Raw genomic sequence first — 13,559 nt, forward strand, 5'->3', positions numbered from 1 at the left:
AGTGAAATGTTTCTGTTATTTTCCTTGTTTTCTTGTGTGATACTCTTACCTGGATTTTTTGTCAATCCTTTCTTTTATTGGGAGTTCAGACATTGGTGAAGTGCTCACTCTCACCTACCTATTTCATTTGGTCCATTTAGGTCTTTCTAAGCTTTTTGTTCCCATGCAGCAAACACCCCAAGTTACTCTGAAGAGAAAAAGGGGAATTGTATTTGATGACTTAAAAATGGCTAAGAGCAAGTGGAGTATGTTCTAGAGACTATCTGAAGTAAGCTTCTGTTTTGCAGTTGTGTGGAGTTCAGGAAAGTGGAGCAAATCCAGGTGGTTTCTTTATAAATTCCAGTTTTATGTTCATATTTGTACAAAGCAGACTGTACCAAGAGTACTCAGAAGTTCTCTTTGAAATGGGGAGGGTTTAAAGAAAATTGTAAATGGGCTGGTGGCTCAAATATGTAAAAACTGAAATGGAATTTTGTTGTTCTGTCTCAAAGTGTTTGGGTTCAGTAAATTTGAAAGTCATAATTGTGTTTCCTTAAGACAAAAGAAGTAGGAGAAGCACTACACAAATGCAGCGGTGGTAACACCTGACTTTGTGTGCTGGTATCTGATGGGCTGGAGGGACTGCTGTACTACCTTTGCATCTTACTTCACTTAGTTGCCTGTACAGTAGTTGGCATGAATATTTAAATGTCCTCTTTAAACATAAACAGTGGTGTATAAAGCAACTGATGTGTAGGGAGGGGCTGAGTTTTTGATGTGAGTCTTGTTGGTTGCTTTCAATTTTTTTTTTAAGGAACATGCACTTAGATATCAAGAAAATGGACTATGATTTTATATTTCTTGATTAAAACCACGTGTCATGCACTTTGTTTATGAGAACCAGTTGTATTACAGTAGTTGTTGTTGGGTTCCAACTCACTTGTTCTGTACTTTTTTAATGTTGAATTTTGACAACTCATCTTGGTTGATAACTGGACGTATAGAAAAATTTTTTTTCTCCACACTTAAATAACTTATGCTGAAAGGACCGTCTGCCATTCTGGTCATCCTGCATGCACATCTATGGTATATATTTTAACATTTATATACAGCACTGGGGGTAACAAAGTGCTGACAGGTTTTAAATAACAGTTCTCACAGGTAGGTCCTATTTAGCATCAAGTTAATATACCTACTCACTGAGAGATGAGGGCATGCACTTTAAGTAACTTTTCTAAGAAATTTAATTTCAAGAGAGTGTGTAAAATGTAACCTCATAAAAATTTGTTGGCAAGTGGCTTTTTTTTAAGCAATAAATGCCAATACTCTTTTCTTGTTCTTTACCATGTGTTGGTAAAGACTATATTATATATTATTATATTATATGTTGGTAAACTGTATTAATATTTAGTAAGTGATTCAGTGACTATTTCTGTATTTTCAATTGGATTTGATTTATTCTAATGCTACTGAAATATGAAAGAAATTAACCTGATTTATTAAGATAGTGTGTGTTTGGCTTGACTTCTGAGTATGTATTTTGGGGTTTCTGCATCGGAATTGCAGATACTTGTTAGTATATATGATGTCTGGTTAGTGTCATGTCATTATTTGATGTCTTTTTAATATTGCGTCCTGGTAGCAGGCAGAGAAAACCTCTAAAATATTTCTGGGGGGATTTATAACTGATATCCATCACACTAGTCATTATCTCATACTTAAGAGATGGGCTGAGTCCTGGTGTATCAGCATCAAAATGTTTGTTCCCTTAGCTGCTTTATCAGTGTTACAGAGATTTGTCTCTGTGAATATCTGTTCCTTTGTATCTCACGAGACTAAAGTTGTTCACAGCTTTCAAGCCTTCTAAAATTATATGGCAAAATTCTATGAAAAATTATTTCCTAGCTGCTCTTCTTGTCTTTATAGGATGTGGCAGAGGTATTAAAAAAAGGGATATATTATTTATGAAGCTTTTAAAATTTTGATAAAGTTAGTACTGCTTTCTATTTTTTATTCAAAATTTTGGTACAGGAACAGCTGTCTGGCTCTTTTGCCTATTGAATAAGAGCCTGTTGAAAGATGTTGGAATGAAGTGCTGGGCTTTGTAGAAATGCAGTGTGCCATTGCTTCCATGGATATGTGTAGTAACTTGCTGTGTAAGCGACTGCCATCCTTGAGGGACATAAATTGTGTGCATGATGTCTGCTCTTCACTTGAGAAGCTTTAAGCTGTACCTTAGCAGCCTGTAGTACTGCCTTGTAAACTACAGCTGTGTGCAGTAGAGTTTGCTTTTTACAGGTATTTACAGTAGATTTCACTTTAAGTACTTCTTTAATTATGATTCTAATGCTAAAACTATTGTTTGCAATAGTGAAAGATGAAAATTTGAAATATGCTGATAAATTCCCTGACTTTCAGTAGGGCTTCTCTTGAAGACTACTTTTCTTTACAGAATTAAAGAGATAAATAGAGAGCAGAAATTCACTGCTTAATTTAGAGCATCAGCCTGATCTTTTGCATTTCCCCCCAGTCCCAACATGTAATTCATATAGCTTTTAGATCTTCAAGCAAGCCTGTTTTTTTTTTCCCAAAGTTTTGGAAAGAGGACTTAGTTTATTTAAAATTATATTGGGGAAATTGAGTATTAACAGTGCTGTTAACCTTTATGTACACTGGAATATTGCCTTGTATGTAGTGTCTTAGCTCTCACCATCATTACTTTTTGCTGTACAAATAATTATAATGTTTTATCAGATAGAGGAAAATAGAGAATTGTGAATATAATTAACTGGCTTTAATTGCTGGCCTGGTCCTGATACATAGATGTACATTTCTGTGGGAAAGAGATAGTCTTAGAAACCACTTTTAGCACTGTTACTTTGATCATATTAAGACTTCTAATGCTATCTGAGTAATAAGCTGTTATGTGCTTTACATGGACATTTGGCTGTCATCTGATTCTTACTTTGCAAGAACATGACCCTGGGAATTGCTTTCATTGAGACAGATTAGGATTAGTAGCAAGTATACCTTTGTGGACTCATTTTGTCCCTGAGGTGCCATTCAGATTGAGGTCTTCCCTGTAAGGTTTTCCTGTGATTTATATTCAGCATTTAATTAAGCATGCATATTTCTATCAAAAGTTTATTGATTGTCCCCCACCTAATGATGAAAATGCCAGTGTTTGTAGGACATGGTTGGATGGAATCATCATACAGGAAACCGGTGAAGCAACTTCCCCCCACAAATTCACTGCAAATTTTATCTGGTGTTTTATTTAGCTTAAATGGGTCGAGAAGATTAATTTTTATTTGTATTTTGTAGTTTCTTGTATTGTTGGCAATATGTTTAGAGCTGAGCATGTTCAGTCATCTAGAATGCTTGAGGCAGGCAGAATAGTCTTGTCCACAGCTTTCTAGAATAACCTGATAGATCATTAAATGTTCATTGACATTGAAATAAAATGTATGCTACTGTTAAGTGTACTGTCTTGAAAAAAACACTGGCATTTTTTACGGTAACTTGAAAGTATTCTCTTTACTTTGGCTATGCTTTTTCTCTCACAGGAAAATAAATTTAATCCCAAAAGATCATACGTGAATCAGGCATTAATGCTCTTTCTAACTTAATTATTTAACACTTGTTTTTTCAAAACCTGAGCTAACAGTTTGAAAATGGTTTGAAATTTACTTTACAGTCAGACTCCACTGTTACCAGTACAGACTCCTTGTGACTTGTCATTGATTGTGTAGCTCTTGCCTCATCCTCTCTTGTTCCCCCCCTCCCCATTCTGTAGAACTTTAGTCTTTGTTCCTTCCTTGTCCTTGTGTGATAATGCCATCTACATTTAGATGGGAAATGTTTCATCTTTAATTTTCTGAGTAAAGTGCCATAGTTCAAGAATGGACGTACAAAACAAAACTTTGTATAAATTTCAATGTATATTTGCAATTTTGTTGTTCAGTTTTTATTTTAAATTGGGGTTTAACCTTTCAGTTTATTTGAAGTCACTCCACCTTAACTGAAGCAGCATTCTCCCAGATGTTGTGTTGATGTTGGGTGACTGCTTAGGAGAGTCTTTGTGTCAGAGTGGCTCTTGGGTGAACACATAGGTCACTGAAGCAGTGCTCTTTTCTGGGCAAATATCAGGAAACTGTTTCTTCTGTCTAGATGGTAGGATAGATGGGAGATAAATTTTGGGTTGATTGAGATCAGCATATTCTTTTTTCTGCTGCAAAATCTGTTACTAAATGAATAGGAAAAATAAATTGATCCATCAACTTGTAAGGTGGTTTTTAAATTAGGTTTTAATATCTATGTATATCATCAGCAGGTGGTAAATGTTCTGTGTTTGGAGAGAAATTCTCAATGTACATTTTAAAAAGAGACTCCAACTCTGTGGTGCTTTCCACAGCAGTGCCTCAGATTTCAACAGCAAATGTCTGTACTTACTGGGTTTTCATATAAGAAATGGTGCAAATACTTTCACTCTGCAACATGAACTTAGGAAGATAACTAGAAAAACAGTTTTAGTCAGTATTCAAATATCTTAGTAGTAATCAGACATTTAAAGGCACTGATCAGATTTTGTCTTTGAGCAAATGTTTCATATGAGTTGATGTGTATCCAGAAAAGCAGTAAGTGGCTAGTAAATGGAAGATTTTTTTTTTCATAATCATGTGGTAGTTCAGCTCTAAAGTGTTATTTTTTAAGTTTACATACGGGTTTCTGTCTGCTCCCTTTCTCTGTTCATTCAGCTTGTAAATGTGAACTAGTCTGTTTCAAAACATCTGAAACTTATGGTTTCATCTGGTACTTGAAGATACAGTGTTTCACTTTCGACCCTCTGAAATTAATTGTATTTCTACTGTGAAAAAAAATGCAGCTGCTTGATGCGATGAGGCTCAAACTTCATTTGAATAAGACCTTTTAAATAGAGAGCTACATTTGATACTACCATACAGATAGCTGACTGTAATTTATACAGTCATTTAAAAGGGTGGGTGGGTTTCATTATGGTATCGGGGCGCAGACTTAGTGAGTTCATGGTGACAGTTTAGGTTCTGAGTCAGTTCCCTCTGAGGCATGCCAGAGCTGCCCTTACAGGCTAGGAGCAACCACATTGGGCAGTTTGAGACCACATCCAGCAACCTGACTCTTGCTCACTCCCTCCTCATCTCATGTGGTCTTCTCCTTGGATGAGGAATATACTTCCCAGTTGATATTCAGTACTGAGGTTGTATTGACATACACCTCTCTCTTTGCCAGCTAAAGAACCTTTGTTCTTCACTTGAAAGCTTCTCCACAGTTTTAGTTATCCCTGATGACTTCATGCCAGCCTTGGAGATTGTACAGTTGAGAGTGCCCTCTAGGTTGGTATTGTTGCCTAAATAATATAGATCTAAATGTCCATTTACTGCATTTACTACTGAGATTTTTCTGGTTTACTCTGAGTTGATATCTTCAATGCAGTCGCTCATGGATCAGCAGATTTCTTGGCTGAATGGCTTAGCTAGCTTCAAAGCCAGTGTCCACTGCTTCCTGTGTACTTATTACTTGGTAGTGTCACCAATGTTCCTCTTCAACTTTTGACAGTCTGACTTTGTCCTAACCAGAGTATAGGTGACAGCAGGCACGAGTGGGTTCTACTGGGACTTCCCTTTACTGTGCATGAATTGACTGTTCATTCGGATTGTTTGCTGGCTGTATTTAAGGAGTCCTTGTTTAGGTTGTCGTGCAAGGGCCTGTTTAGGACAGCTTAGTTTCTTGGGAGCCTTTCGTGAGAGATCTTTGATAAATGTGTTTTGGCGGTCCAGTTAGTTTTATATCAGTGATTTCTCTCTGTGCCCCTGGAGTCTTTCAGAGAAGAACAATGTACTGAAATGTTGCCTTTCCTTACAACAGCTGCATGGAATTATATGTGTCCCCACTAATACATTTATTCGAAGTAATTTATGCAATTTTTTCTGGTACAAATATTTAACCTAACTGATCCATTTTTTCCTAATTCTCCCCTTGAACCCCTGTCAGAAATTTGTGTTGCTTTTCCTGTCTTTCAGAGCTATAAGTTTGAGACTGTTTTAAATGAGAGTTCATGAATCATAGCTACCAAGTCTTGCATTCTGTAGTTCTGTTCCAATACTTTGTTATTTTTCACATTGTTGTGAAGTGCTATGAGCATGTTATTTACATTATTGTAAACACACTTCAGGAGTATTCTGGTGTGGGGTCGATTTTTCCTTATGTGTATAGATTTTTAAAAAAGGGGGTGGGGTGTGTGTATGTGTGTCTTTTTCTGTAGGGCTTTATGTCCTATGAGTCCTGCTGTAAGTGCTGATTGTCCGGGACAAGCACTTTAGTAGATTTGCAATTCCTTCCCTCTTCTGAAAGACACTGATTTTCATGCTTTCACCTGTTTGTTTCTCAAACTTGATTGCACTATCTTTTGCACATACATTGCCAGCCAGAGTGATCACTCCCACTCCTCCCCATCCTTTTGAGTATTACTACTGATATTCTCAAGTGTATCATTTTATTTCAGAGAGTTTCCTTGACTTTTCTATTTAACCATATTGCCTTTTTTTTTCTGATGTATCTAAAGACTTATTTTGTGTGAGGGCAAGCGGTTACCTTCTACAAATGAGCTTGAGTATCTTACAAAACTAAGACACTGGTCTTGGAGGGCAAACTGGTTTAGCTAAACATCTGTAGAAAAGGGCACATAGGAAAAATTAAGTTAGGATATAAGCACAAATTTTTAAAATATTACATGTGTCTTTATCCCAAGTTGTCCTGTTGGCTTTTGGCATATTCCTGATGAGTGGTGCGCAGCCGATGTCTCAGAGTCAGATGTGTGCAACTCTTGCTTGTTTCCCAGCACCGTGTAGTGACTTCCTTGGTACTTTGAACTGCCCCATTAGGGCCCAGATTATTTCGAAGCTGATGGCCTGGTCAGGTGTGGTCCCTGTGAGTATCTGTGTGAATCGACAGTTCTCCCTCTTACAGCTGTGTGTGTTGTAGGTAAAGGAGCTCCGGTGCCAGTCTCCTCTGGGACTGGTTTTAGATTGGCAAGGTTGGCTTCTTGAATCTAGGCTGATTTCACATTTGCTCATGTACTTGTAAATTGCTTTTACTGATTAGTGTTTAGGGCTTGAGAATGCTGCCCTGGAACAACCAGAATGACTCTGCTAAGAAACAGTATACAAAAAAAAAAAAAGTTTCTGGTGCTGTAGTGTTCTCAGAAGTAGTTTAGCTGTAATTGCACAACATCCAGCCAAACAATAGCCAGGATGAGTGATTACATTTTGGTAATTACCTGTGAGTAACTGGAAGCTGAACAGTAAGCTGCAAAACTCACTCCACAGCACACTCTTGGCAAAGCTGGCAGCCCACAGCTTGGACCAGGAGCACTCTTTGCTGGGTTAGGAAATGGCTGGATGGCTGGGCCCAGAAAGTGGTGGTGAATAGCGCTGCATCCAGCTGGGGCCAGTCACCAGAGGCGTTCCTCAGGGGTTTGTGCTGGGGCCAGTTCTGTTCCATATTTTTGTTGATGACCTGGATGAGGGTATTGAGTTTTTCATCAGTAAATTTGCAGATGGCACTAAGCTTGATTACACTAAGCGTGTGTCAATCTGTTGGAAGGTAGGAGGGCTCGGCAGAGAGACCTGGAATGGTTGGATGGGTAGGCAGAGTCCAGTGAGATGAAGTTTGATACGTCCAAGTGCTGAGTCCTGCATTTTGGCCACAGTAACCCCCTGCTACATTATAGGCTGGGGACGGTGTGGCTGGACAGTGCCCATTCAGAAAGGGACCTGGGGGTACTGGTGACAGCCGGCTGGACGTGGGCCCAGCAGTGTGCCCTGGTGGCCAAGAAGGCCAAGGGCATCCTGGCCTGTATCAGGAATAGTGTGGCCAGCGGGAGCAGGGAAGTCTTGCCCGTTCTTGGCACTGGTGAGGCCACACCTTGAGTGCTGTGTCCAGTTCTGGGCCCCTCAGTTTATGAAGGATGTTGAGACACTTAAACACGTCCATTGAGGCTGGTGAAGGACTTGGAACACAGGCTGAGGGAACTGGGGGTGTTTAGCCTGGAAAAAAGGAGACTCAGAGGTGACCTTATCACTCTATACCTTCCCAAAGGGTGGTGTAGTCAGCTCTCTTGTGGGTTGGTCTCTTTCACCAGGCAGCAACTGACAGAACCAAAGCACACAGTCTTAACCTGCTGCACCAAGGGCTGGATATTAGGAAAAAGTTTTTTACAGAAAGAGTGATGAAGTACTGGAATTGTCTGTCCAGGGAGGTGGTGGAGTCACCATCACTGGATGTGTTTAAGAAAAGACTGGATGTGGCACTTGGTGCCGTGGGTTTAGTTGAGGTGTTAGGGCGTGGGTTGGACTCAGTGATTTTGAAGGTCTCTTCCAACCTTGTGATTCTGTGAAAACAGAAGAAACTGATTGGTGGCTTGGGTTTTTGCCTCTCTTCTCTCTTTTCCCTGTGGTGGTGAAGAGCATTCATATACCTGCATTTTAGAAATGTATTGCTTTTTGTCATGTGAGCATCATGTAAATAATTCAGAATATTTTGCAACAGCAATTAGCATTGGCATTAGTGAGAAGTAGTAACAGTTGTTTTAAAAGTGGATGTCTAGCTGTGAAGTGGTTATAATTTCACAGTTTTAATGGAGATCCTTTCAAGCTGAGAAGACAGACACTTATGCTTGGACAAGCCTTTTTTTTCACTTTGTGTTTTGACAGCTATAGGAGGTTTTGGTTAAAACTGGTTTTGACGGGAAAGGATAGAAAAAAAATCTCATGTTTGCAAGGAGATCAAATCCTTGTCTCTTGGAAACTCAAATATGATGAAAGAATATCTATTTATTACCTTCAGCGATAAATTATTATAAGCAACTTGGGGTGCCTGACCTAAATTTAAGATTGCCCAGTCCTTTCCACTGTGTGATCCTGTTCAGTCTTACAGTCTGCTTTATTAAATATAAACAATTTTGAACTATGTTTTCTGGGCTAGCAGTTTGCCAAAATTGAGAAAATATTAGAAAGTTAAAGATATTGTAAATATCTGTATGGATATTAATCTGGCTCATTATGTTACATTTCTCAGGCTGTATAGGAGAGGAGAGGGGTTGTTGGTTTTGTTTCTTTTTCAATAACTGTTTCATGGAAGAACTGCAATTCTTCCTATTTTCTAGGAAGGAAATAAAAATTTGATTATGGATGATCATTCCTATTATCAGAACTCCATTTTTGAACTAACATGCTTCTAAATATGTGTTGTAAACAAAAATAAAAGTTAAGAATGTCCTTAAATCAGGTTTGGCACTTTGTGTCTGGTCTTTTTATGTCTGAAAGTAGCGAATATCAGCCAGTCCCTTCTCTTATAACACTTAGACCTGAAGGAGAAAATAACAGCATTTTGTTCAAAATCACATATTGTGGATAATCTGAGATTTTCACAGCAAGTAAATAGCTTTGGGGAGGAGTTACTTCTAATTACAGCCCATCAGTCATAGCTGTGAATGTAGTTCGTTGTGAAGTTTCACTGTGCAGCAAATTTTTGATGAATACCTGTCATGCTGGATTGTTTCTGCTGGGAGATGTATGTACCAGTCAAATGAACAGAGTTAATACTGCATCCAGGGAGAGCATTGTTGCAAAACTACACCACCTGTGTGCTCTGGTTGTTTTGCTGGTTAGATATTAGTGAAGTTAAGATGCTCTGCTTGAAATTGAGAACACAGCTGGATTTTTGCTTAAGCATTTGTAATACTTTCAATATTTAACTTTCCTGGGTTAATGCAGCGAATGAATGTTTTTACAGTCTGTTTTCTCTTTTAAGTGTCAAATTGCTACATGCTCATGCTCACTGGGCTTGATTTTGTTATTGTTGTTGTTTGTTTGTTTAATGGAAAATGAAAAGACCAGATTCAGCAGGCATATTATGATCACTATATTAAGTTAAGGTTTTGTTATGCTTCCGTAAAGGTATTCAAGTATATTGGTGTCTTTGCCCTGGAAAACTTAATAAGAGCTACTGTATTTGCATGTTTTAAGTATTTATTTTGTAACTTCATCTGAAATGCCTCCAGTATTTAGTGCTGGTAAAGCTAGATTGATATATAGGGACCATTGCAAACAAGAACCTGCTCTCCTTTAAGCATTTTGAATCTTACATTATATGTTATTGACCTTTTCTTTTTTCTTTCTTAAATGGGAATGTCTTTTCTTGCTTAATATATAAAATCCACTGAAAATCAGAAATGGTATTTTCTTGTGGAAAAATAATGTATTCGGCTGACAACTGCAGATTATATTTCTGATAGTGTTTTTTTTCTTGCAGTTGTACTCGCTAAATGATTATAAGCCACCCATTTCTAAAGCTAAAATGACACAGATCACCAAGGCAGCAATCAAGGCTATAAAGGTATGAAACCAGTTAACTTCTTTTGACCTCTTTTACATTTCTCATGTACATGAAAATAATTTTGTGAAATAGTCTAAAAATTGGCTTCAGAACTTCCCACCTCCCTTGTGCTTACAACTTCCAGGTTATGATCATATGTGATATCTGTTAATGCAGCAGAAGGCTAAAAGTGGTGTGTGAGTTTCATTTGCTGGTTGTCATATGTGAGAAAGAATTATACCAATTTTTCTCCATCTGAATTCCATCAGGCCTGAAAGACAGGGTTTTTGCCTCAATTTACAAAGGAAACACTGACATGCCTGTTAACGGATGAATAAATAGAAAATTACAATTCACCCTTCCTTCTCCCCTCTCTCCCTTCCTCCTTCCCCAAAATTTATGCATGCCTTTGGATCAATACAACTGTTCATTTTTCTGAATTCCTAGCATACCTTTTCATGGATATTGTTCATAGATTTCAGTTTTCTTGTTGCTTGGATACAAATTGTTTTTAAGTTCAAGTCTTAGTGCGCTCATTAAAGATTATTCCTGCTACAAAGTAAAACTAATTGCTAAACAATGGCATAGCAGAAAAAGTCGCTGAAAAATGGTGAAGGAAAGAAGTATGCCACTAGTGTTAAGCATTAAAACAAATGGAAACTCAGTGAGAGCTGGAGAGGTAGAAAAAAGACCAGACTAAACATATGCTTTTCCTATCTACATTCCTTTGCTGACATATGATCATATGAAGATATGTTTTCAGATAATGAAATCCATATTGGTGTTTTATGTAATTGGGAAAGAGTAATTTGATGACTGAAGAGTGAAATTGAACTTTAGTAGTAAATCATAATAGATGGTTCTATTAATTAAGCAAATGTTTTATTATGTACTCGGAAATCCTACTTCCACTCTTGCCATTTCAATGACAACATTTAATTGTGCAAAGCGGTTATTTCAATAATTGACATGATTTAGAGCCATTGTGATTATATGTGAGATTTAAAAAAACAACTCCATGAAAGACAGGCCAACTTTTTTAAAGAAAAAGTATGCAGTTGATGCTATTAATTAATGAAATGCAGAGCTGTTGTATGTTTAGTAACATTACGTGAACATCTTCAGTCAGTAAAAGTGTACAGTAAATAACCATGTGTTTTGGTGGAACAATTATATTATTCTCCTAGTTCTCAATAAATAAGCATGCTATTCAAAAAAAAAAAACAGTGTAAAAAACCTTTAAGAAAAAGAAGAAACACTGATATTAGCTCCTTTATATGCTATTAAGTGTTTTAATGAAGATTGCATGCTCAGCTGTAGATATTGGATTGCTATTTAATAATTCAAAGTTTCTGCTTCTAGTTTTACTATCAATATAGCAACATACTTGAACAAGTATATGCATCTTCATATTTTCTCTACTGAAATACTATTATATTTTTCAGTTCTACAAGCATGTTGTCCAGAGTGTTGAGAAATTCATTCAAAAGGTAAGTCACTTAAGTGGGAATTTAGGTTCACATACGGATTAATATTTTTAGCACATATTAGTTTATCTCCATTTTTAGTCACATTCAGTTTCTGCTAATAATCGGCAGCAGATCATAACCCATGATGCAGAATGACAAATACTTTGTTCTCATTTTGTTCTTTGATCTGAATCACTGTGGATATTGTTTTGGGACTGCTTCTGTGTGTATTTATTTAATGCTAAAAGTGACTGTCAGTGAACAGCTAACAGTGAAACAATTGACAGGTGGTTGGCTAGTGACAGTTGCTTTTGCTTTTCTGCCAGGTTTTCCTATTGATTTTAAAGCTGAAGGGAAGATGACCTTCAGCCTCAATCTTTTTTGTAGCAGTAGATGTAGCATTTCGGTTGGTGGTTCTTGCAAATAAATTATATATGGCTAGCCTAGAATTACTTTTTGGGAAGATGGTAGTATTAATTTAAAGATTATTTCTAGCAAAGAAGTTTATAGCGCTTTCTTTTCTTGCAACAGTTAATTATTCTTGGGTAAAACTGCATTTTGCTTCAAGTTGGAAATGCATGGATTCAAATTTGTGAGTCTTCCCTGCTTATCTGTATTGTACCTGATTGTTCAGTTGGTCATTTTGATACTGAATTTCTTCTCTCTTTGTAAATAGCAGTAAATTATGATCAAATTGAAATTTAGTTTTGACAAACAAGCTAGAGAAATTAGGCTGTTAATGTTGCGATGTTGGATGCAATTTTCCTTCTGTTACTGATTTTACAAAGCAGTCTGGATTGTTCTGTATTAGTAACCTGTCTTGCTCATGAACTTTTATTCCTTGTTGCCCAGTGTACTCTGCAGTGCTTTTTGACAGTGGCTGGACAGTGTAAACAGGTTTCAGCTTCAGCCTGGTGTTTTTATCTGTCTCACAACTATTTATCAATGAAATATTTAGGTACTAGTACATCAATCATATGTGAAAAAAGTCAATATGTGTTTCAAAGCAGTAGTAAAGACCGGTAGTATACTGTATCGACACTGCTAGCTTGTTGTCAAGTAGTTGTTTTTTGGGTCCTTGACTCTGACTTCTTCCGTCTCTGAGACAGGGATCACTATCCTCTGATCCCTGTTCAATGCTGCAGCTGAACACAGCAGTAGGAGAGCAGGAATACATGTAATCCATCTCTGACCAGTAACACTTTGCAGTTCAGGTCCTGAAATTAGCTCAGAATTGTCTGAGTTGCAAACTGTGCTTTTCAGTTACAGTGGATGTGACTGGCACTTCAGTATTCATAGGCACAAGAGAAGTTTTACTCTCTGCATGAATGAATGGCAGTTTGTCAGGATTTGGACTGGATGTTCTTGACCCTTCCACAAGCTACTTTGAGTTATCTTTATATGCCCTCAGTGTCCAGTACTGCTCAATGAGGAATTTCTGCACTGTTCATTGCTGGTTAGAGGAAGCAGATGTATGCTTTTATTGATAACCTTGTTAATGGTTGCCCTGGGTTAGATGATTCCCTTTGGTGGTCTTGCTGAAGGGTTTTTAATTATTTCGTGAACAATTTAGTGAAATGTGCAACTTAATAACTTTAAATAATAACTTTGCTTTAGTAGAATGACAGATGCTTATCTGATGAAAGCTAGGTATTTGATATTAAAGGGCTTAAATTGTATGTTTGGAGAATAATTGGA

General features: G+C 37.3%; 1 protein-coding gene across 3 annotated transcripts in view; it reads left to right on the forward strand.

Annotated features, from left to right (window-relative positions):
• The window catches only part of SCAF8 (SR-related CTD associated factor 8), a 151,095-nt gene that overhangs the window by 9,644 nt on the left and 127,892 nt on the right, over positions 1 to 13,559 (forward strand). For all 3 annotated transcript variants that reach the window (XM_064413389.1, XM_064413387.1, XM_064413386.1), the window contains exons 2-3: positions 10,330 to 10,413; positions 11,838 to 11,882. In XM_064413389.1, coding sequence (XP_064269459.1) covers positions 10,330 to 10,413; positions 11,838 to 11,882 — 129 coding nt within the window. The remainder of the gene's footprint in view (positions 1 to 10,329; positions 10,414 to 11,837; positions 11,883 to 13,559) is intronic.

This window comes from Passer domesticus, chromosome 3, assembly GCF_036417665.1.
Source record: "Passer domesticus isolate bPasDom1 chromosome 3, bPasDom1.hap1, whole genome shotgun sequence".
Classification (NCBI taxonomy): Eukaryota; Metazoa; Chordata; class Aves; order Passeriformes; family Passeridae; genus Passer; species Passer domesticus.